Source organism: Natrix helvetica, assembly GCF_964273705.1.
Source record: "Natrix helvetica genome assembly, chromosome: 8".
In the NCBI taxonomy this organism is placed as follows: Eukaryota; Metazoa; Chordata; class Lepidosauria; order Squamata; family Natricidae; genus Natrix; species Natrix helvetica.
The window spans coordinates 20,624,736-20,649,729 of record NC_138559.1 but is presented as its reverse complement, the minus strand read 5'-3'; the positions used below and the strand labels follow the sequence as shown (position 1 = coordinate 20,649,729).

The following is a 24,994-nucleotide window of genomic DNA, read 5'->3' as shown; positions in this document are numbered from 1 at the left end:
CACCTAAGGGTTATCTACTCCCTATACACGAACAAGCATTGCACATGAGTTGCCCAATGCAGTGATTTCACTCAACCACTTCTCCAGATCCAAGGTTACATGGCAATTTGTAGCCGATAGGAGAGATAGCATTAGAGTGTCGATCCTATAATTATATCTGGAGTGTGCAACTTTTCTTAGGGCCCTAAGATAATCTTAGAACCGACCTGCCAAAAAGTGGGTGTGTCCAGGAAGAAAATGTAATTTTAAATGGTTTAAGTGACATGTAATTAAAGTGGCAATAAATACAATGCAGGAAGTAAAACTACTTCCCATGCATTTATTAAATTATTAAAGGTTATTAAAATCCTCCATCTTGTGGCAATTTGGGGTGCAGCCTTGGGGGGCACCTTCAACGCTTTCAGGGTCAACAGGTAGCTCTGAGAAGCTTCTGGTTCTGAGATAGATTGTGTTACAGTTCTGGGGTAATTAGTTCTTTGTTTATAATTATCATGGGTATTTCATGTGTAAAATACATCTCTCAACATCCCCTGCTATTGGCAATTGCAAGCCAGGGTAAATCCAATATGAATTGAGGAACAGCACGGTGGATTTTTGGTTATGCAGAACAAAGGAGTACTCTAAGCTTTGCCCACATATGCGTGCTAAAGGTTGTTGTTTTTTAATTCTAACAGTTGCACATTCTAGTCATGCCACAATGCAATGTGTGTGCATCAGGAGGATGAGCAGACAGAATGGCAAATTCACTATAAGGTATTCGGGTAGTGGGAATTGCTGACCTGTTATCATTATTCTACCTACTCAGGTCAGTTTGCACAGAGAGAACATTGTTGCAATTGGGGAAATGTCTTGAGCCTGTTCCTGGTGAATTTAATTAATTTAAGCCCCACTTGGTACTCAGATGACTTACTCTTTGAAAACAAATACTGTGGGGTAAGACACCCCTAAAACCCCTTGGGGCGTGTGTTCTGTTAAGATACAGCCTGTTGTGCCTTAAAATGGCTTCTACTGTGCAGCACAATGGAGTTGCCATGGTAACGGCTTCACAGTATTCCACAAGGGGACTCCTTCTGGTAAGGGGGAAAGTCCAACATTAGAAATTATGTGTGGTCCGGATATTTTCCCACTATAAATAAATACCTGGGCAACGCTATTGTATTTGTGCTGATAAATAAATAAAGGGGGACTAGTATAGATCTATTTCAAGCTATTTAGCTCTCATCAGCTAGCCATACCCTTACTGGGATTTGAACCTGGGCTATGTTACATATTAGGCAGATTTGTTAGCCACTAAGCCACAGGCTCTCCTCCTTATCAGCTGAGCCAGGGAAATAGGTATGTATTTGTCATATTTGGACATACCAGGGGTTGTAACACAAATACACACACACACACACACACATACATTTATATCGTTAACTCCATCAGTACAATTCCAAAATGCCTTGTGTATTCAGTGAAGTGCCCCTCCTTTGTTGAAAGATTGTGCCAAAATCCACAACAAAAAGGCTGTTTCACAAAATCAGCATCAAATTAATAGCAAAAGGAAGCCAAAATTATGAAAGTACGATGTTAAACCAGTTGGCTTTTAACAAAGTGACAACAATTGGGGTCAACATGGTTCCAAAAATAATATTCAGAGTTTGAAACCTAACCTGGTGATCAGTGGTGGGTTGCTAACAGGTTTACTACCGGTTCGCTCGTGCTCGTATGCTCATTCGCGTACGTCACTTCTGCACATGCGCAGAAGCGTCCGAGCAAGTGGGCGGAGCCTCCCGCCACCGCCACTACGAGTTCGGCTAAACGGGGCCGAATGAACTTGCCTCAACAGCTCTCACTCTGCTATATTGTTCCTGGTAAAAACAACAACAGCGCAACAACAATCCTCCCTGCTGAAAAATTAAAATTAAAAACATCTTCTGGGTTGGATTAAGGATTATCTATCATGTGGCTCAAGAAAACTCATGCAATTCTTACATAATCCATCTTTTTTTTTAAAGTTGGTTGTCACAACACCTGGCATTCTAAAAAGCCATTTCCTAGAACAAGGAATTGTTGACAGGCGCAATTGTGCAGTTCAGGCATTCCAATTTGCTACCAATATGTCGGAAAAGCTAAAATATCGGACAAATGGGACAAAAAGGGAGAAATGGATTTATTATCTGAAGCCTCCTATTGTAAATTCATTCCACTGCCTGCCTTTCTTGTACATGCAAGCCTTCAAAACCAATAAAACACTGTTTTACTGTAGGTAAGCATGCTTAACCTTATGAGTAATTCATTTGACATTTGATACATTTCCTCTCCTGGTTTTTCATCATGAAGACAATCTCAAAAGTGGTTTATAATCATTATTATTATTTGAAAAAAATAAACCGGTTACGATAACTTACATAACTCAGGCCTTCAATGGATCGATTTCAAGGAAAAAAGAAGTTTGCGCTAACCTATCTCTTACGTGTATTTTGAGAACAACCCCAAATGGCCACTTCTTAGCTAACAACTTGTGCGTTTCTCCTTCCGCCAAAAGCTGTCAAATTGTTCATTTTCTTGATTAACCAACTTTCTTTGAGTTGAATATTGGAACTTTTCAATGGCCAAGGTAGAACTGCTTTTGTCGCTGATAAATTCAACATCTGAAGAGACCAACCAATTTACTTACAGAAATTGTTCCCAATGTGCTTTATGGACACTTAAATCCATGGCATTGATGCATTCCTGCCTGTTTTAATAATGGGCTATTAAATTAAATGATAAAACACAATTTACCCTATTTTTGACCTTTACATGAATTTCCCCTCCTCCTTCCACTCCTACAGTCTGCAATTTCTTTTGCCTGATTTAGTCTTCTTTAAGCCAGAAGCATGAGTAGGACAGTATTTATTACAGTCCATTTAACTGTGAGCTTGATGGCATTCCTTTGTCAACGATGAACATGGAAGAGAAAGCATGAGAACGGGAAGAATCAATTGTGGGGGGGGGGTTAAATTGTCTGAACTTGGTCATCTGGTATTCCGAGATCAGTTGACTCAGAAAAAGGACATTGCTGGACTGTTCTGAATCTTAGAGGTAACTCTGTAAAGATCCGATAGTTACAGTACATTGGAAAGTTGTATTTTGCTTTAACAGCCATGTGCTAGTCTAAGATGAAACAAAGATTGTTGGCAAGTTTCAGCCAACACAAATACTAAGAGATTTGACTGCCAACATGAGAAAAGTCTGTCCTTTAGGACAGCTGTGAAGATGAAGCAATTCATCATGAAGATTATTATTCCAAGCCTTTTAGAAACTGCCTTGGGTATAATATCTGGGTAAATTTTACATGGTTTCAATTAAGAGCAGTCATGCTTAAAGAGAGTAATACGGCACTGTCTTCCTTTGCCATCTCTCCTTTCACGGATGAAAGGTTTTTAAAACAAGTAAGTTCAATGGGAATCTGCGGAAACCATTATAAGTTGTTTGTCTTAAAGAGCGTATTGTTATTAATGTCATGTATTATTATCAATAGTTCTCCTTCGTGCTGAATTTCTCAATGCACCCAGCTTCTCACCATGGTTGGAAAGACTGAAACAAGGCATGTTTAAATCGATAATTTGGCTGTAGTTACAAAAGGTCGCATATATTCCACTCATATTTATATATCAATTTCATATTCTTAATCAGTAGCTGACTTTCCTTCCATGAGTAGTTGTGGTACTCAGCTGAAACTTAATAGTTTCAGCTATTAAATTCAGGACAAGGAAAGAAAAACACTTTGTATCTGTGTTCCTATTTTGATTTTTTTTTAAAAAAAGACTCCTAAAAACAGAAATAATTATATTCCCGCCATGAGTCAATCTATTATTACAATCCAGAGTAACTTTCTGGATGAAATAATTGAGATTGTAGGAGCAACTGTTGAGGAATACTGATTTAGCCCTGTGTGTAAATATTGTATACAAGTTTTTGCAACTGAATGATCTATGAATAGCTACCGAATCTCCCGTAGTTGGTTATGAGCCATTTGAAAAATTAAAGAGAACAGCCTGCAGCCATTTGTTAATATTTTTTTCCAACACATGACTTAGTTAATAATAATCAAGATAAGCCTTTGAAATAGGAAAATACCTTTTAAAATTAATTTCACATTCCCATATCATTCTGCTGTTAAATATGCTGATTCGCTGGAAGTTTACAAGAAAAGTAGCAGCAAATTAAAATATCTTTTTTTTAAAAAAAAATTACTGGATACATAGACTCCAACTGACTCTGAGTGAAGTATTTTTTTCTTTTTGAAAAATATTTCTATGTACCGATTTTTCATGCAATACTGAATGAGAGGTATTTCCATAGTGCAATTGACTCAAAAATAAATATTTCTGGGTTCAGTAGTCAATCCCAACAAAACATCTGAAAAAATACAACTTTCAAAGAGCTTTGAATTCTTGTTAGTTTTAGTTAGTTGCATGCAAGGTAGTCGGAGACTGATGAATGCTATTTAACTTGTGACTTCTATCCGATTACTGATCTATTTTAATGGGGCTTTTATTTTATATCCGACTGCGTTTCATTTTATGGCATCTCTCAAAGATCAGGATGTGAGCAAATGCAAATGAATAGGAAGTCTTGCCTGTGGGTTTCTTAATGAGCAATTCTTGCTTAGAAATTCTTGGCTTGAATGAAAAATGAGGGGGGAATTGATATAAAATATGAATGACAATATCATATTGTAATAAGGCAATTGTAAAGTGGAATTTGTCAATGCCTTTAAGCACTTCCCTAACATTTCAATTAATTGTACATTGTGTTCCTACATGGCATGTTTTCCCAGACTGAGTTATAAGGAATCCAATTATTTTTTAGAGAATGAAATTGGTGATTCCCAAAAGATAGGAATCTGGCATAGGGCAATTGGTGGAACTTACCGTATCTCTTTTTAATATATGTGATTGAGATCTAAGAGTATTTTATAAACAAAATTTCCTTATCAGATGGGAATAGATAGATTTAAATTAAAACCCAATGAGATACGCCTTCCGAAAGAATCCCTGTCCAATAACTTTCTGCTTTTGTTTTAAACATTATTTGTCATGAAAATGCCGCTCATGTTATGATCGATGCAGTTTCTTGAGATCTGCATTAATAATAACATACTTAATCTACACACAGGGTGCGGGATGAAGTAACCACACCTGAAAAAATTCCAATTCTTGGCTTTTTTCCCCCTAGACAAATTTAATGATTTTGGCTTTTAGCACAAGTAACAGCATCAAAGTAAGAACAATTTGAAAATGTCACAATTTTATTTTAAATGTTATGATTAAAAGCAACCTACACACCATTAAATGTCAGCACAATCTTTTATTTTAGAGACAGGAAAACACCTGTTCTATTAAAATGGGATTTAAAAATAGTAATTTTACTGATCGGAGTTACACTGCCGGGAGTTTTGCCATTGGTTTTGCAGGAGTAGAAGAGGTGACTTTAGATATTCAAAGCGAAACAGGGCTTATTTCAAAATGTCACAGTTGCTGTGCCAACTTGTGGCACTTGATTGGCTAAATATATTATATAACTTTTCCCCCATCCTAAAATATTTATTACACAACAACTCTGTTTGATACGTGGTAAAATTTATACAATCATTAAGGAGATTCAGTATGAAAACCTTTTGCGTGAGCCCCATAAATGTTAAATTAGTTCTAAACACAACCTTAGTGGGCTAACAATTGAAAAAATATTCTCCTTTGATCAAATTGGGATTAATTTGATTTTTGGTTCCATTAAAATTGATATACTTTTTGAACACATTCTCATTTCTTGTTCCAAAAGTGGGGGAGGGGAATGGATTAAAATATTTTCTGATTCTCTGACTACATACTCACTGATTTTCAGGGACAGAATATTTCCTAATGAAGTATTTTAGAAAAGTGTGGAGAAATTGGCTTGGCTGACTTCATAATAAAAGAAATATATTTGCCCCCAGAGATTTAAGTGAACTGAGTCTTGCTTGATACTTGAATAAAGTATTAGTGAGTTTACTTTACATTTAAATCATAGGCCTGTCAACTGATCAATCTTTACACCCAATGCTTGCAAGATCATTGTAAATAATCGGTGTCTATTTCAGTTAATCTTATTTCCTAACAAGGAAATAAGTTGCAATCATCTTGGAATTGAATTACATCCTAGAAGACAATGGGACACTTTATTTATTATATAGAAATCCCACGCGTCTTTCAAAGCAACAAAGCACTTCTTTATATTTTAACCTGATGTTAACTTTGCAAATTAAATTAAGCCGGGGAAAAGTTTGAATTCACACATTATGTTAAGATTTAGAGTGTTTTCCTTGATGTTAGCTTGGAGGGATATGTGAGACCACCCCTCACGATGTATAAATCTTAGTTTATGTCTTAAACCCAACAATTTGGGGTTGATTTAGCAAAATGGTAGGATCCCTGAACTCGAGTTTTATTGATTTGTCATTCTAATAAGCTTCAGAGCTAGGGAGGGGGAACATTTCAGTGTGTCCCACCCTGAACAAAATACAGCCACTATGCAATATTAATATGAGGGCAAGAAATGGAATCAGAGCATCGACTTTTGATAGCAAGATAAGCCAGTCTTTGCAAATATCTACAGGAGGACCATGCTAGAGGTCATACTTCTGAAGCACTTAGAAAGAGATTTGGAAATGCTTTAGGATTGGAAAAGAGAAGATTTAATGAAAGAAGATCTGTCTACAAGAACTACACTAAGCCAAAACTCTAATTAGGGAGCCCCAAACTTAGCAACTTTAAGACATGTGGACTTCAAGTTCTAAGACCTCTGCTCTAACTCATTCCTGCCTCTTCTGGGCCAGTACAAAGCTGTCTCATCTCTCTTGCCAAGTTCTGTAACTGTTAAAAAAATTACTGGGAAAGCTGACTATTTTATGGAAACAAAACAATTCTCCAAAGGTGCTTTTTCAAAAGGCAACTGGACTTCCTTTGTTTTTGCTTGGAGATGTTTTGCTCCTCATCCTACACTTCTTCAGTTCAGAACCGAAGAAACCTCTTGGATGAGAAGCAAAACGCCTTCAAGGAAAACAAACAAACAAACAAGTCCACTTGCCTTTTGGAAAAAAGGACCTTCGGGACAGCAATGATCTGGATGAGTGAGAATCTCCATACACAAAACAATTGGGGTCGGACTAGATGTTACTGTTACTGTTACAAAAAGCCCCCAAGCTCACAACATGCGCAACTGACAATCCATCCTATCTCCTGTTCTGCTTATAATCACAAAGCAGAGTGACAGAGTGACATCTTGGACTTTTGGGTTGCCCGGCTCAGCATAGGAACTCAAGTCTGGTGAAAGACAAGTGCATGTAGTAAGCACTAACTACGAAGTATTGTAAGCAGCCCCATCTGAAGCTCTGAGCACCTAACAGCACTTGGAAAGGTTTATCCAATTCACCTTCCTTGTCTTAAACCCTTCGCCTGGGTATTATTTCTGGGTCCTTTTGAGATCCGGGGGTGGGGGTGGGGGGACAGTTGCCTGCCTGTCAAAAACGGAAAGACAAATGCAAGAGTGGATGCACTTCTGTTGTCGGGTGTGGGCACCAACGGCTGCCACTTTCTACCTTTGAAGTCATAGGTGGTATAACAGGGCAAGTGACAATTGGGAAACATTTGCTTGCCAAGCATTTGAGAAACAGCCTTATCGGGAATTATTTGCTTGATTGATCTGCCCTTGTCAGAGGGCTGATTTCTAAAGTTCCTTCTCACACTCGGATCTTAGTTTCGGGACTGGGAGGTGGGGGGGGGGAGAACTGAAACTTTCTCTGAAACACAGATAATCTCTCCAGTTGTTGATCCCCAATCCTTGGTAATAATCTTAAATCCCACTTTGAGAGAGATTACTCTTAATTGTGTGTGTGGTGTGTGTAACTCTCTTTGCCTCTGGTAAAAATCAAAGCGACTGAATATTAGTTTCAGGTAAGTCTGTGTGTCCGTCCCCCCCCCCACACACACCTGGTTTGGTTCTCCGTGGTTTACAGCGGGACAAGTGATATGACAAGTGCTGCCTATACCACTTTCCATTCAAAAGCTCCATTGCTTTAAAGACCAGAAACGTTGGCATTCAATAGCAACAGTGCCCCGAAAAACGTATTTCTAAGGAAGAGTTTTGCGGCTTCTTTGGCAGACAATTGGCCGAGAGAGAGAGAGAGAGAGAGAGAGAGAGAGAGAGAGAGAGAGAGAGAGAGAGAGAGAGAGAGAGAGAGAGAGAGAGAGAGAGAGAGAGAGAGAGAGAGAGAGAGAGAGAGAGAGAGAGAGAGAGAGAGAGAGAGAGAGAGAGAGAGAGAGAGAGAGAGAGAGAGAGAGAGAGAGAGAGAGAGAGAGAGAGAGAGAAGGAAATTGAGAGAAAGGAAAGGAAGGGAAAAAGAAAGGAAATTGGGGAAAAGGAGTGGATAGGGGAAGGAAGAAAAGAGACAGGAGAAATAAGGGAGAGGAGAGGAGAGGAAGGAAGGAAGGAAGGAAGGAAGGAAGGAAGGAAGGAAGAAGACAGGAGAAAGAAGGGTGAGAAGGAGAAAGGAGTGGTCTCCATTCATCCTTAAAGCTTTCTTTGCCTGGACTCCGAGGCAGGATCAAAGCCCCGCAAGCAGAGCTGTCTCCCCCCCCCTCAAAAAAAGGCTTCCTCCTTCCCGAGAGGGGGGAAAGCCAAGGGCGTCCGCGGGGCCTCTTACCGTTGCAGGAGTGCAAAGCTTTGGGCCGGACGACCAGAGAAGGGCAGACGGAGTAGAGCGAGAGCTTCTCGAAGTAATCGCAGGTCTCCTTGGAGAGGATCTCGTCGATCATGAAGGTCTTGTAGCGCCGCCTGGCTGCCTTCAGCTGCTGCCCGGGGGAAGGCAGCCGGAGCCCGCCTTGGCAGTGCATGGCGGAGGCGGGGGGGATATCAGCCCGGAGGGACCGCCGAACCTCGGGGGGCGAACGAAGGAGAAGAAAACCCCAGCAAAAGGCGGCGAGGCGTGGCGATCAGCAACAGGCGGTCGCCGGGATCCTGCCTGCCTGCTTCTCTCGTACAATTCACTCCCTGCCTCGCTTGCTTACTGCTTTGCCTGCCCGCCCGCCCGCCCGCCGCGCTCTCCTCCTGCCTTCCCCACCTCCAGCCTCTATATAAGCCTCGGAGAGAGCCGCGCACCCAGCCCTGCTCCCAACACCACAGCTGTCAATCAAGAAGCGCCTATCATCCGCAGCGACCCCATTGTTCGACCGCGGGGCTGTGCGGGAGGGCGAGTCACTGCTCTATTTTAAGAATCCGAGGTGTGGATTGGATTGGCTTCCCTCTTCCAGCTGGAAGGAGGCCCAGGGGTTGGGGTTAGGCTTGGCTGCGCCAGTGTGTGTGTGTGTGTGTGTGTGTGTGTGTGTGTGTGTGTACGCGCGCGCGCGCCTGTGCGTATAGGTGTAAGAGAGGAGTCACTTCCCCGCCTCTTCTTTGCATCCTCCCTCCCGCTTTTGAAGCAGAAGTTGGAAGGCAGACAAAAAACACGAACTTTTAAAGGCTCCTTTGGAGACGAAAGGGAAAGCCCTGGTGGATTTCGGTTGTTGTTGTTAGTTGCGAAGTGGTGTCTGACCGTGAACAACGTTCCTTCAGGCCTTCCTGTCCTCTACCATCCTCTGCTTCGGTGACTCCATCCAGCCATCTCATTCTCCGTCCTCTTCTTCTTTTGCCCTCAATCTTTCCCAGCATGAGGGGGTCCTTCCTTCTCATTGGGTGGCCAAAGGATTTGAGTCTCCTCTTCAGGATCTGGCCTTCTAAAGAGCAGTCAGGGTTGATCTCCTCTAGGACTGACCGGTTGGATCGCCTTGCAGTCCAATGGACTCGCAGGACTTCAGTAGTTGGTCCCAAAAGGAGGCAGAATCCGAATTATGCCAAGCCACAAATAGGCTCCAGTCTATAGCACTGATAGCACCCTCCCCCCCTTCTGCCTTCTGGTGGAGCATCCCCGCTCCCCCAATGGAAAAGCAGAGGGATTCTACCCTCAGGTGAAGTTCAACACGGGGTCCTGGCCTAACCGAGATCAATATAACGCCCAGGGCGTCAACAGGTGCCCTGACAGTGATCTGATCTCGTTTCAGTGCCTTTTGGGTGGGCCGGTTAATATTTGCTTTGCAGCAAACGTGCACAAGTCACCAAGGGATGGAAGACTTTGCAGGAATCGTTGGGAACGGCGTTCTGGCGGAAATCTTCGGCGGAGTCCGCTAAAAGAAAGGATAACCTTGGCCGGAGCATCCGATGGTCTTTGAGTATATGAAAGTTCTGTTTGTAATGAAAAAATCCCATTCTTTGCTCTTAATGATATCCTACCAAATATCTATAGTACTTTGTAGCATTGTACACACACACACACACACACACACGACACACACACGGGGAGAGGGAGAGGGAGACTGTGATTCTAAAAGAGTCCTATTAGCCTCTAAGGCTCTTAGGCTTCGGTGTGAAATAATCTCAAGGGAGGCCAACAAGGCTGAGGATGCGCCCAGGCGCAATCCTAACACCTGTCTGGTAAGTCTTACTGAGCTTGGAGGGGCCGACTTTGTAGATTTGGACGTCTTAAAGAAACGAGAAAGTTTTTCTCGGATCACTGACTGATCCAAGGACCCAACTCTTTGCCGATTCAGTATGCTGAATGTGTACGCCAATCAGCCGCGATCAAGAGAGACTCAAGTTGCGAAAATTTGCAAAACCAACTTGGAATTTTATTCGGCTTCCTGGAGATTTCCTTCTCACTACTAGTTCCCGAGGATCGCAACCGGAATTCCTTTCTTTTTCTTTTTCTTTCCTTCAATCTCTCTCTCTCTCCCTCCCTCCCTCCCTCCCTCCCTCCCTCCCTCTTCCTCTCCCTATCTATCTATCTATCTATCTATCTATCTATCTATCTATCTATCTATCTATCTATCATCTATCATCTATCTATCTATCTATCTATCTATCTATCTATCTATCTATCTATCTTTCCCTTCCTCACTCTCTGTTATCTCATCACTCACCCTCTCTTTCTTTCTCTCTCTCTCTCTCTCTTTATCTCTCTCTCTCTCTCTCTCTCTTTCTATCTTTCCCTTCCTCACTCTCTCTTATCTCATCACTCTCTTTCTTTCTCTCTGTCTTTGTCTCTCTCTAGCTATATATATTTCCCTCTCTATTTCTCTCTCTCTTTCTCTTTCTCTCTTTCTCTTTCTCCTCTCTCTCTCTGTATCTATCTATTTATCTATCTATCTCTATCTCTATCTCTATTTCTCTTTTTCTCTTTATCCATCTATCTATCTATTTCTCTTTCTTTTTCTCATCTATCTGTATGTGTCTGTCTGTCTGTCTATCTATCTATCTATCTATCTATCTATCTATCTATCTATCTATCTATCATCTATATCAATCAATCAATCTCTCTCTCTCTCTCTCTCTCTCTTTCTTTCTCTTTTTATCATCTGTCTGTCTGTCTGTCTGTCTATCTATCTATCTATCTATCTATCATCTATCTATCTATCTATCTATCTATCTATCTATCTATCTATCTATCGGCTTTATCAGTTTTCGGCTTATATACATTGTCAGCGTTCTTTTCCTGGATTTTCAAGATCCACGTGGATAATACAATATATTTTAATTTTAATTCAAAGGGCATTCAAATTTAAATTTTAGAATTATCTAAAATATTTAGACATGTTTAAAAAAGTATGCACCTATAGCATTACGTTATGTAAATAATCTTTTTTCTTTCTACAGGATCAGTTGGTAGTAAATATTGAAACTATAAGGGCTGAAAATGACCAATTGAGGTTCAGACCCCCTGCCCTTCATCATGGATATAATTATTAGTGAAAATAGTTCTGCATTCAAGATGTGCTAAATTAATTCATTTCACTGTCAACCTTAGGACAGTAATTATTAATGCATCTGTTTTCATTTCAGAGGGCCACATTTAGGTAGCGTACCAGAGCTGCAAAAGCGGCATGAAAAGTGAACCTCACAGACAGCTCCCGCAAAAAAAAAAAAAAAAAAAAAAAAAAAAGCGCCCTTCCTTTGGGAAAAGAGCCCCCAGTAGCCGATCCAGTCAATATCAAACCTTCTTCTCCACTTCAGGAGCTGCAGGCAGGTGAAGCCAAACCCCGGACAGTCTCCAGTTTTCGTTCCTTTCCTCGGCTCTCGGCCGGCTGCGCGGAATTGGCTTTTGACAGCGCGCCTCGGGGAGCGCGTTTCTTCCCTCCTGCAGGAGCTTCGGCTCCGGGACTTTTGCAAACGTCCCCAAATCCTGGGACGGAAGGTTCTTTAAGGGTGCATCTCCCTCACGTAGCACCCCGGGACCAGGAATTCTTCCCCCACTCGCCTATATACGACGCGCAAGGTAAATAGTCCGATAATCGCGAACCAGACTACTCTTCCAGTTATTCCAGGGCTGTTTTCGCGGTCAGATTGCACTGGTTTGGATGAAATCATGCTCGTGAGTGCACTTATGGGGTCCCCTTTGGACGGGACCCCCATCAAATGCGGTCAGGGACAATTTTACCCGTCTTGGAGAATCCCCTGGAGTTTTATAGACGGAGCGATTCCTCTTCTATCTCTCATCCACCTCCTCCGAGTAGAAGCAACTCGCACCCAACCACCTTCCCACCACGACCACGGAGAAAAATCCCTAAATCCTAGATTTCTCGCGCTCCGCTCGACGTTCCCGTTCCACGCGAGTATTTCCCCAAACCCTTTTGCACCAGAAGACGGAGCTTTTTCAGCGGTTCCTCTCGTCTCGAATGTTTCCCCCTCACTCCCACCCCTTCTTCCGCACCCATTCAAGGAACAAGTTCCCTCTTCTTTGATCCTGACTCTCTTCCCCTGCTTATAGCAGCCTCCAGGCTTGGCCGCTCTTCCTTCCTGTCGCATTTTTTCGATCGAAAACTGTCAAAAAAACACACACCCCCATCAGAAAAATGGCCCTCCGCTTTCTAGGACTAAAAACCAAGCAAACGAGTGTGTGTGTGTGTGTGTGTGTGTGTGTGTGTGTGTGTGTAGTTTTAAATGTCTCCTTCCATGGTGGATAGGTGACTGGGTGAATAGTATTTTATTCCGTGTGGATTAAAAAAAACAAAAACAAATTACGCTTTCCGATCTTATAACATCTCCAGCATGTCTACATATTTCCATATCTAGAGATCTCTACCTGTATATATCAATAATATACATACATCTATGTATCTATCTATAGTTCATTTGATTTCCCCGTGGCAAATCCTGCAATAACCCACATTTAGGGAGCAATTCCGTATCTTTCGCGATGGAGTCACTAACAGTAGACCTGGCTCTGCACTTGGGCGAAGGGCAAGGAAGCCGTGCCCCTCCCCCCTCCTTTTCTTAGTTTCTTGCTGAACCGGAGGGATAGCTGCCTAGTCGCTTCTTATTTTATCACTTATGTAATTCTGCTCCTCCCAGTCCAGTCCTGCCTTTGTTTGCTGAGCTTGGAATCCGGGCACAAAGGGATCACGTTTATAAACTTTCATACAATTAAATCAGAACACGGAATAATAACTTTCCGATCCAAATAGGCAGACGTCTGGACTCTGGCCCACAACACGTCTGACATGACTATTGTGGAAAAGAAAAGAAAAAAAGAAAGAAATCTGGTTGATTGATATTGCGATGCCAGGCAATGCACGAAAGAAGAAGAGAAACAGCTAGAAAGCAATAACAAAATATCGTGATTTATAAATTGAAGTTGAGCGATTGTGGGGGAAGAACCAATGGTTGTACCAATAGTAATTGGAGCAAAATCCAAAGGGTTGCCTAGATACATGGAAATTGTGAACGTATCAGACCCAAATAGTCTGACTTTGCAAAGAGCCACCTTACTCGGAACTGCGTATATATTCAGACGTTACCTTAACAGCTCTTAAGTCCTTGGTTAGGACTTGAATTGTTAAGTTTTTAACAGTCCCAGACTGTGATTCGAACTGACGATGAAATTGTTGTTGTTGTTGTTGTTGTTGTTGTTGTTGTTGTTGTTGTTACTACTGTTGTTCATAAGATGCTGGCAGCAAGCCGAATCAAGCATCAATGTCAGTCAAGTTGTGATACATTTTAAATGCTCAGTTAACTGAGTTTCATGTTTAATGAATAAAAGAGGAGGAGGAGGTGGAGGAGGAGGAGGAGGAGGAGGATGGTGATGATGATGATGATGATGATGATGATGATGATGATGATAATAATAATAATAATAATAATAATAATAATAATAATAATAATAATAATAATAATAATAATAGCCTAGCCATTGAAGGCAATTAGGAATAACGTCTGAAGTCGATTCAAAAAATCGGGAAGAAGCGCCAAAAAGGAACAATCAGATGGATCTTGTTTCTCCCAAGGTTGTGTGTGTCTGTGTGTACTTTAAAACAAGCCAAACGACATTCCCCCCCCCCTCAATTGAATATCAGAAAGAGAGAAAAAGGCGCAAAGCTTCGAGACACAAATTCACCAACCCAAAGCCACATAGCGGAGACCGAATGGCCCCTGTGTGTATATATTTGTGTCCGCTTTGCCGGTGTGCAAAATTCAGCAACGACGGTTGCAAAAGACCCAACACAGCCGAGAAAAGCCACAGTTCGTAGGGGAAAAAAACGAATTGCAAAATTCTTCGAGAGTAACTCCCATTGACTTCAATGGGATGGGTTCCTGGGAAAGTGCGCAATCCCTTACTTCAGAAGCAGCCGCTGAGGATTCCCCCTCCCTTCCCCGCTGGCCTCTTTATTTCAGACCGGTCAACCCGCAGCTCAGTCAGTCGGATTCGCTTTAAAAGAACCTCTGCCTTAAAACCTGCGGCCAACAGTTAACAAAGCGGGATTCATAAAGGGCGTGTAAAAAATCCTCTTTTAAGATTTCAAAGATTCTTTGAAACCGGCGCTGTTAAATGAAGGGTAGAGTGCCATCCTAACGCCGCAGTAGATGCTTGAGAGAGAAACGGATAAGATCCTATGTTAAGGTTAAGGATCGAAAGCCAGGACTGCGATGGTTTTTTCCTCCACCCAGCTCCCTGCTTTTCTGATTCCTCTCAAGGAAACCACCAACGGATTTTCCAATAAAAGGGAAGGCCAGAAAATATTGTTTTTTTCCGCTGGTTCCTCTTCCCGACTCCAAATAAACGAAGGAGAATTAGATAGGACTCGAATGGTAGCGGTAGTTGGCCTGCTTGCTTCTTTCGAGGAAGAGAAATAAAAAGAGACTGAACTTGGGAAGCCCAAACGGAGATTCCATAAGCTGGGGGGGGGAGGGGGGGACGGGACCCGAACGGGGAAATTAGAATTTCTGCAAGAATAATACTTAGAAGAACAGAACGGGCGCTTATTAAAGAAGCGCTGGTGTTTTCTGGAGTGACAGCTGGGCTCCTTGGATTTGAGATTTCGTGAAACGGAGCAAGAAGGCTGGAGAAACGAGGCGAAGGGAAGTTTGTGCAAGGGGATTTTTCTTCTTCTTGGCGTTGTGCTGAAAGTCTTCTTCGCCCTGCGGGCAACATGATCAAAGATCCGGAGGACGAAGGCTCAGCGCCAAATCCTTCTCGCATTCACCGGGGTCATTCCCCCGACTTCATTCTTCTGAAATATAGGGCGTGTTAAATCCCCATTCCTTCCAAGCAAACTTTCTCCGACTTGTGTGTGTCTCGTGTGTGTGTGTGTGTGTGTGTGTGTGTGTGTGTGTGTGATTTTGAGCTTGCTTAGAAGGCACGTTCGGTTTTTTATTTTTTTATTTTTAAATTGTTTTTTTTAATTTAATTTTTATTTTTTTAATTACGTTTAATTAGAAATTAATTTTTGTTTAATTTTTTAATCAGAGATGCAAGAGAAACAAACGATCAAGCCACCCTTCCATTTGGCTACAGTTTTATGGAGGTTATTTCACGCCCATTGTTTTTTCCTGCCTGTGTACAGTGCATGCTTCCTTTTTACTACTCTTCCTTCTCTGAATACAATAAAGCTGTTGAGCACGGAGAAAACTAGAGACGGGGAGGGGGTGGTGGGAAACCAACATTATCAGACAGAAGGAGAATGTAATTGGAAATATTTCTTCATAAATCCCCCTTCCTTTTCATGGGTTTTAAATAAAGTTGTTTCTATTTCTATTTCTTTTTTAAAAAATATCTTTTCTTAAACAGTGTGTCATCTTGGTACAAATATCTGTGCAATAACCATCAGAATTTACAACATCATTCACTATGTTGATATTCATTCTCTAATCTTACAATTATAATATATTAAACAACTGAGCATATTAAACCTGTTCATTTTTCCCTCTTAACATATCTTTTAATAAGAATATGATAATAACATTAAGCTTAATAATCATCATAATCATAATACTAACAATTATCATATTGTTTACATCTCCATCTTAACATATTTTCTACTCTTCTTTAATCTCCTTCTATTTCCGACTTCCATGTTTATTCTCTAACCATTGATAAAATAATGTTTCTTTTTCTATTTCAAACCCTTTCCCATCTAAAAGGTTTATTGGAGAATCCCATCACTTGCTTTAATGAGTCCAATTTTCAGCTATCCATCAATGACATTTTCTTTCTGTACGATCAAAACAACTGGAATAAAGTCACAAACTTTGTGGATCACTGTTCGTTTGATGTGCTTTGACGTTTGTGTGCATCTATGTATAAGTATCCCAGCAACTGTTAAGATTTTTTTTTTTTAATGTATGGAGTATTCCCCAATCAAGTGAACCAATTACAGTGTAATTTTACTGGCACAAATAAACATAAATATTTTGCTACTGGGAAACAACTTGCAGATTCAGATTGAGGGTAGAAAACATATCCAAACTCATGGGTGCCCTTTTAAATATAATTTTTAATTTCAGGAAAATGAAGAGGAAACATTCCAGAGATTATAAAATACATTTTATAACCTGCAATCAGTATAAAACGGTTAAATATCTGACTCCTTTATTTCATTCATAAATTCTACTTATCCTTTTTTAAATATTAAACCAAGTTACTTTGGGCTATCTAACACATCTTTGTTTCTGATAATGTTACACATTGCTGAAATCATTAGTATTCTGCAGGGCACATTTTAACCTTCACAGATCCACAATAAAGTAGCTGCAATTGCATTGATTCAGTATTGATAAATAGATAGTAATAATTATAATAATACTATAAAGTTCAGCAGTAATATTTTAAGATGCCTTATAATATACTTGCTTAACATTTTTGCAGTTGCTTTTAAATCACGTTGTACACCTGTTGTATAAAAGTAAAAAAGTTGTGAGAAAGGCTGAATAGCACAAAAGTTGGAAAGAATGAAGTGGAACTTTTAATCTTTATTTCTCCCTTGTGGTTTCTTCTCTCCCTCCCTCCCTCCTTTCCTCCCTCCCTCTCTCTGAAAATAAGGAGCTATGCCAGTTAGGCAAACCAAAATCCACACTCCTTTATGTTGTGTTTTTCAAGGGTCTGCATTTAAACGTGGTCTGAAAATTTTGGCTGGCTTTTCACAAGTTTGATTGATTGGTATTAGGTCAATTCTGTCATCTACAGTGGTTGCCAGGTGGTTTCCAGACCTCAATTGGTGGCATTAAACTCTAAAGTCGGGAATGGCAAACTTTTTCCAGCCAACAATCACATCCAATGCTCCAGTTGCTTGCTAAGGCACCCTACACCAAAACACAATGGACAGGACTTGAGCCAAAAATTTGGATTCTATTATTTGATTTCAGTTACACTCAGAACTGCAATGCAAATTGGGTAGGCAATACAGCCTAGGCTCCATTCAGATATTTGACTCATTGCTTGGTGTTGTATTCGAAATTATAACTTGGTAACAGCTTCTGACAGCTTGTAGGGATTGCATACAAGCCTGGGGTGGGAGAAAGTGATAAGCCAGCCCAAAGCCTCACAGCTGCTTGTTTGCCCGAGACAGTCTGGGGCCATTGTAGCTCTTCCTGTCTTTGGGCGGCCAGGTAGTTAGTTGGATCCCAGGTGGTTCTAGTTGAATTTATAATAAAGTGTATTTTGACCATGACTATCTTTTCCTAATGTTGATTAGCAATAGCAATGGCATTTAGACTTTATATGCCACTTCACAGTGCTTTACAGCCCTCTCTGAGCAGTTCACAGAGTCAGCGTATTATCCAACAATCCAGCTCCTCATTTTACCAACCTTGGAAGGATGGAAGGCTGAGTCAACCTTGAGCCGATCGGGATCGAACTGCTGACAGAATTACCCTGCAAAACTGCATTCTAACCACTGGGAGGGAGGGAAGGAGGGAAGGAAAGAAGATAGCAATGGCACTTAGACTTATATATCACTTAGCAGAGCTTTCCAGACCTCTCTAAGTGGTTTACAGAGCCAGCCTCTTGCCCCCCAACAATCCGGGTTCCTATTTTATCAACCTCAGAAGGTTGGAAGGCTGAGTCAACCTTGAGCCGGTCAGTATCGAACTGCTGGCAGCATTAGGATGCAATACTGCATTCTAACCACTGGGAGGGAGGGAAGGAAGGAAAGAAGATAGCAATGGCACTTAGACTTATATACCACTTCTCAGTGCTTTATAGCACCCTCTAAGTGGTTTACAGCGTCAGCCTCTTGCCCCCAACAATCCGGGTCCTCGTTTTACCCACCTCAGAAGGATGGAGTTAACCTTGAGCCAGTGAGAATCGAACTTAGGGCACCCAGCAGAATTAGCCTGCAATACTGCATACATTAGGTAGGTATTTGGATTGTGTTTTTACATCTAGGGGCTGGGTTGCTTAAAGAGCTGTCACTCCCAAGTGGTGTCTGTGCATCTGGTGAGATCAGGCAGGAGAAGCGTCTTCTGGGTCCCATCTGCAAATCAGTGCCATCTTTTCTATCATGGCATCCACTGGAAAATCCTGCCCCTCTCCCCCCAAAATTAGACTTGCACCAACTCTGCGGAACTTTGGTTTAAAAACCTGACTTTGGCATCAAGCATTGGGGTAACCTCTTGGAATAGATGAGCCCATATAAATGGTTAACTGGACAAGGTTGTGAGTCTTCTCGGCTGCTGTGTTTATGTTATTTTTGTTTTATTAAATGAAAAAAAAACACCTCTGGTTCTCTTGTACTGGTTTTATTCGACTTGTGGGCTGCCCGGAATCATGGCTAAGGAGCCACGGTGGCCCCAGTAGTTAGAGTGAAGTACTTGCAGGCTACTTCTGCTGCCGGCAGTTTGGCAGATCGAATCTCACCAGGCTCAAGGTTGACTCAGCCTTCCATCCAGGGGTTAAATCAACTTACCTTCACTACTAGTTTGCAAATGTGAGCGTGCTCAGGACCTTCCGCGCATACGCAGAGCATCCCAAATGGAATGTGATGATGTTTGGGTGGGTGGGCGGGCGGAGCCTCCCACCACCACCACCACTACGGGTTCGCCGGAACCAAATAGAACCGGCTGAATTGCATCACTGCTTCCATCCTTCCAAGGTAGGTAAAATTAGGACCCACATTGTTGGGGGAAATATGCTAACCAGTGGTGGGACTCAAACGTTTTTATTACCAGTTCTGTGAGTGTGGTTTGGTGGGTGTGGCAGGGGAAGGATACTGTAAAATCTCCATTGGCTCCCTACTCCAGGGGGAAATCCCCATTTTCTCCCAATCAGCTGGGACTTGGGAGGCAGAGAATAGATGGGGTAAGGCCAGTCAGAGGTGGTTTTTACTGGTTCTCCGAACTACTCAAAATTTCTGCTACCGGTTCTCCAGAACTGGTCAGAACCTGCTGAATACCCCCTCTGATGCTAACTCTGTAAACCGCTTAAAGAGGGCTATAAAGCACTGTGAAGCAGTATATAAGTCTAAATGCTATTGCTATTGCAATTGGATATGAGATGAGCAGAGTATACATTCATTAAATCAATCAATCAACCTATTGTTAACCGTCCAGAATGGCTACAGTAAGAGAGTGGAGCATATAACTCAAATAAATGAAGTAAATAAGCAACTTTTTCAAAATTTAATTACCTGGACTTAGATTTTTCTCGAGAAACCCTCACTCTAAGGAAGTCAGATGAGTGGCCATTTAAAAAAAAAAGCATTTCAGAGTTGGATTCTAGGAAACTCCCTCACCAGAAAAATCTTTCCTAGAGTCCACATTGGGGTTCCTTCAAAATCAGGTGAGGAGATATTTTTTTATTCTTTGCAATTGAGTAGAAGTTTGAAAGGAAGGGACACAAAACTGAAATAAATTACACAGATATAAATACAAACACATCCAAAGGGCACTATCAGTTAAAGAGACTGGACAATTTTCAAAAGCCATGCTCCATTGGCTTTTCTTTTCTTTTCTTTTCTTTTCTTTCTTTCTTTCTTTCTTTCTTTCCTTCTTTCTTTCCTTCTTTTTCTTTCTTTCTCTCCCTCCTTCCCTCCCTTCTTTCTCTTTCTCTCCCTCCCTCCCTCCCTCCCTCCCTCCCTTCCTTCCTTCCTTCTTTCTTTCTCTCTCCCTCCTTCCCTGCCTTCTTTCTCCTTCTCCCCCTCCCTCCCTTCTTTCTTCCTTCCTTTCTTCCTTTCTTTCTTTCACCAACCACTCAATCTCAGTGATTCTGAGCAACTTGCAAACAATAAAAACCCAATATAAAAGAATTAAAAAAACAATAACCCTCCACCCCCTTACTCTTCTTTGTTGCTTTTGTGATCTGTTTAAGAAAAAATGTTTTTAGACTCTCCCTGGTCTAGAGTTATTTGTGCCATATTTATGCTTTTTGTTCATTCTGGGGTTGCTCTTTAAGGCTTTCCTACTGTGACGGTGTTAAACGTGAGGGTTTGATTGATTGTGCCATCAAGTCTTTATGCCATTGCATAGATCAGTTTTCTCCACGATTATCTGTTCCTTGTATTGTTGTATGTTTAAGCAAAGTGATTTAAATGATTTGTACACTACCCAACATTGCAGTTATTGGGCACTTTAAGAGGTCATCAATCAGTCACCAGAACTAAAGGCTGTGAAGGATAACAGCTTGTAAATTTAAGCAAAGCTTCCCTTATCCTTTTCCTCCATAATTCAAGCACTGTGAAGTGTGTTTCTTATCCATCCTTGCCCATCTGGAGTCGGGGATTGGGTGAGCCTCCCATCCATCCATTAAATGTGACGTTGCGAACTTTTCAGAAATTAAACAAGAGAAAGAGACCGATTTGGAGGAAAGACACATGTTAATCTTTCAATCGGGTGCTCCGTACAGTTGGTCTGGAGTCTACTCCAGCATGCCAGAAAGGGAAAGATAAATGGGTGAACAAAATACACAGCTGGGCACACATGAGTGCAAGCATGTTCAGGGTTCCATGAAAAAAAAATGCCAAGGAAAGGTTTCATTAAAGAGTTGGATTCTTTTAGAGTGAGAGAGAGAAAGATTTCTAACAGATTAACAGAGTTGGAAGGGAGAGACAGAGAAAGAGAGACACACAGAGAGAAAGAGGAACCGACAGAGGGAGAGAAAGAAAGAAAGAAAGAAAGAAAGAAAGAAAGAAAGAAAGAAAGAAAAAAGAAAGAGAGGCAGAGAGAGAGAGGCAGAGACACAGAGACAGAGTTTGTAATATAGTATAGTCTTTATTGTCACTGTACAAAATAAATACAATGAAATTAGTTATACAACAAAATTGGTTTCGTTATATAAAAGAGAGAGAGACAGAGAGAGAGACAGAGAGAGAGATAGAGTTCAGGGTCCTTGTCATATGAAGCACACGCTAGCTGTCAATCAAAGGCAGCCTCTTTGGTCAGGAAGAATCAGGGGTTTTGTTTCTAACCCAGTAATGAAGTGGCTTCAATAGCAAACATCTGCTGCATGGGCTCAATCCCTCCCCTTACAGCTGTCAGATTCACCCAACACACAAACCCTCCAGAGTCTGGTTAAAAAAAAAGTAATTCACCCCATTCCTGCATTTATTCAGAAACATCAAATCTGGGGGAACATAAACGTGAAAGTGCTTAGCAAGGGAGGAGGCAAAACACTAACTTTCCGTCAGATCAAACCCAGCTCCAAATTTGCCAGCTTGGTCTGGTGGTATAGATGCTAGCTTAGAAACCAGGAGATGGTGAGTTCCAGTTCTACTCTAGGTGTGAAAGCCGGCTGGGTGACTTTGGGCCACTCTCTCTCTCAGCCCAATCCACCTCACAGGGTTGTTTTTTGTTGTTGTGGGAAAAAGGAGGAGTAGGAGTAGGAGGAGGAGGAGGAGGAGGAGGAGGAGGAGGAGGAGGAGGAGGAGGAGGAAAGAGTGCTGTGTATGATTGCCATCTTGAGTTACTTATAAAGTAGCAAAAGTGGGACAAAAATCAAATGAATAAGAATTGTAATAAAATAGTTCCTGTCTCAGACAAACAATAAGAAGTCATAGGACCTCAATTTTTTCTCTCTCTCATTTTATTACAGTGGGATGAAGTCCCACCAAAAGGTTGCTTAGGTACGTGGCAGTTCCATCTCTGTTTTCCAAAGAAAGGCACAATTTCCAGCCACTATATTATTCCCCAGGAATGCAGTGGCGCAGTGGCTACTGCTGAGTTTGTTGATCAGAAAGGTCAGCAGTTCAGCGGTTTGAATCCCTAGTGCTGCATAACGGAGTGATCTCCTGTTACTTGTCCCAGCTTCTGCCAACCTAGCAGTTCGAAAGCATGCAAAAATGCAAGTAGAAAAAATAGGAACCACCTTTAGTGGGAAGGTAACAGCATTCTGTGCGCCTTCAGCATTTAGTCATGCCAACCACATGACCACGGAGACATCTTTGGACAGCGCTGGCTCTTTGGCTTTGAAACGGAGATGAGCATCACTCCCTAGAGTTGGGAACGAGTAGCACATACATGCGAGAAGAACCTTTACCTTTATATTGTTCCCAGGATTTGCTGCACAAAGAGTGGGGAAACCCACATTCAGGTATCATTTTAGCCCTGCAAGCTACCTGGGTGCCCTTGGGGCAGACATTTCATCAACATGCCAGCTTGACGAGATGGGATAAATTGGAAGAGGGAATGCTGTGTTCCTTGAGTTCTTGGCAGGATAAAAATGTAATCTAAGGCAGTGTTTTTCAACCTTGGCAACTTGAAGATGTCCGGACTTCAACTCCCAGAATTCCCCAGCCAGCGAATGCTGGCTGGGGAATTCTGGGAGTTGAAGTCCGGACATCTTCAAGTTGCCAAGGTTGAAAAACACTGATCTAAGGAACAAACCACATCTAAGGATAAACAGTCATTTTGGGTTGGCAACTACATTTGGCTTTAGCGAGTCTTTCCACAGAAGACAAACCGGCAGGACAATTTCCACCAACCTGTTCTGACCTCGGCTTCCCAAGAACATGAAGGAAACTCCATGTCCCAACAAAAAACTCTTTTATTAATTTACTGATTTCTGCTCATTCACATCCAGCAAAGTCTTTCGAGGGAGGATTTACAGTCACGGACCTTATCTGGCTGGGAGAGCTGACAGGCCGATATTTGCAAAACTTGGCAAGGCGTCTCGAAGAGTAATAAACCAATTAAGCAAAGTAATTGTCTCCTGCAAACTCCACTCCCCTTTTGCTCCTCTTTTATTTTCTCTGGGAGGAGCCATTCATCGTCCACCTGTGGCCTTACTCCTAAGTTGACCCCTGTTCTTTAGCTGTTCCCTTCGCCTGGCAACTCTGCGCATTTGCACATTGGGAACAGGCTCCAGCTGTTTGTCTGCCTCACTGATGTCTGACTCCGAAGGCAGCTGATAACTGGCATACGGCTCTGGCCCCCTCTCTGCCTCTGACCCAAAGCCCTCATCAGAGCTTTCCCCAGACTCCAGGACTGGCCCATGTTCCTCCCTAACCTCCTCACTGTCTGAAACTGCTGCCAGCTTCGTTGGTCACTGGCGGGTCACAAGAGCGTCTTCTAAAAATATTGAAGACACAGGCCAATAAATTGTCAAAGATTATAGTGCTGCCTTTCCTTAAGCTGTGCATATCCATAGGGTGTGATCAGAAGATATCAACAGGTTAACAGAGTTAGAAGGGACCTTGTAGGTCATCTAGTCCAACCCCACCCCCACCTAAGCAGGAGACCCTACACCATTTCTGACAGATCGCAGTCCAGTCTCTTCTTGAAAGATTCTGGAGATGACGCTCCCATATATTCATAGACAGCTTCAAAATGTGTCAATGAACTGCACACTAACTATCCACATTGCTCTCACCTGAAAGTAAAGAGAGGTGAAACACCTCCAAGGGATGGGGAAAGTGCTTCGTTGCAGTGGTTTCTCTCAAAACTAAGCTCCCCAAAACTGGTTATGCAACTTCCCCGACTTAGTCAGAACTGGGGAAGATCCCGCTGTAGAAGGCACAAATTGACACAAACATACCAACAATTACCCCCCTTTCTGGAAGGCTTAATTCCTTTCAAAAAGACATTTGCTTATTTGTGCTCTTGTTGATGTATGACATACAAACAAATAAACATATGTCAGCCTGGGCTACAATATAACAAGGCACATGAAGGAGCAACCTTGGAGATAAAAGATATCTGATTCAAGAGACTTCCAAGATGGAATCTTTTGGGAGGGAGGGAGGGAGGGAGGAAGGAAAGGAGGAAGGAAGGAAGGAAGGAAGGAAGGAAGGAAGGAAGGAAGGAAGGAAGGAAGGAAGGAAGGAAAGGTCATCCTGTGGTAAGATAGGCAGCCAATAACTTTGATAAAGAAGAGAGGGAGAGAGGGAGGAGGAGGAGGGAGCGAGTGAGGAAGGAAGGAAGGAAGGAAGGAAGGAAGGAAGGAAGGAAGGAAGGAAGGAAGGAAGGAAGGTAGCCAATAAATCTGATAAAGAAGGAAGGAAGGAAGGAAGGAAGGGTCATCCTGTGTAAGATGGACAGCCAATAACTTTGATAAAGAAGGGAGGGAGGGAGGGAGGAAGGAAGGAAGGAAGGAAGGAAGGCAGCCAATAAATCTGATAAGGAAGGAAGGAAGGAAGGAAGGAAGGAAGGAAGGAAGGAAGACCTTATCAAGACCAAATCACCCTTTTGATTTGCT

At 42.0% G+C, this 24,994-nt stretch overlaps 2 protein-coding genes across 2 annotated transcripts in view; one reads left to right on the top strand and one right to left on the bottom strand.

Moving 5' to 3' along the window:
* The window catches only part of BARX2 (BARX homeobox 2), a 48,944-nt gene extending 39,888 nt beyond the window's left edge, over positions 1-9,056 (bottom strand). The window contains exon 1 of the mRNA XM_081960645.1: positions 8,711-9,056. Coding sequence (XP_081816771.1) covers positions 8,711-8,900 — 190 coding nt within the window. The 5' untranslated portion in view covers positions 8,901-9,056. The remainder of the gene's footprint in view (positions 1-8,710) is intronic.
* Positions 1-24,994, top strand: part of ADAMTS8 (ADAM metallopeptidase with thrombospondin type 1 motif 8) — a 489,092-nt gene that overhangs the window by 427,832 nt on the left and 36,266 nt on the right. The gene's annotated exons all lie outside the window — the stretch shown is intronic.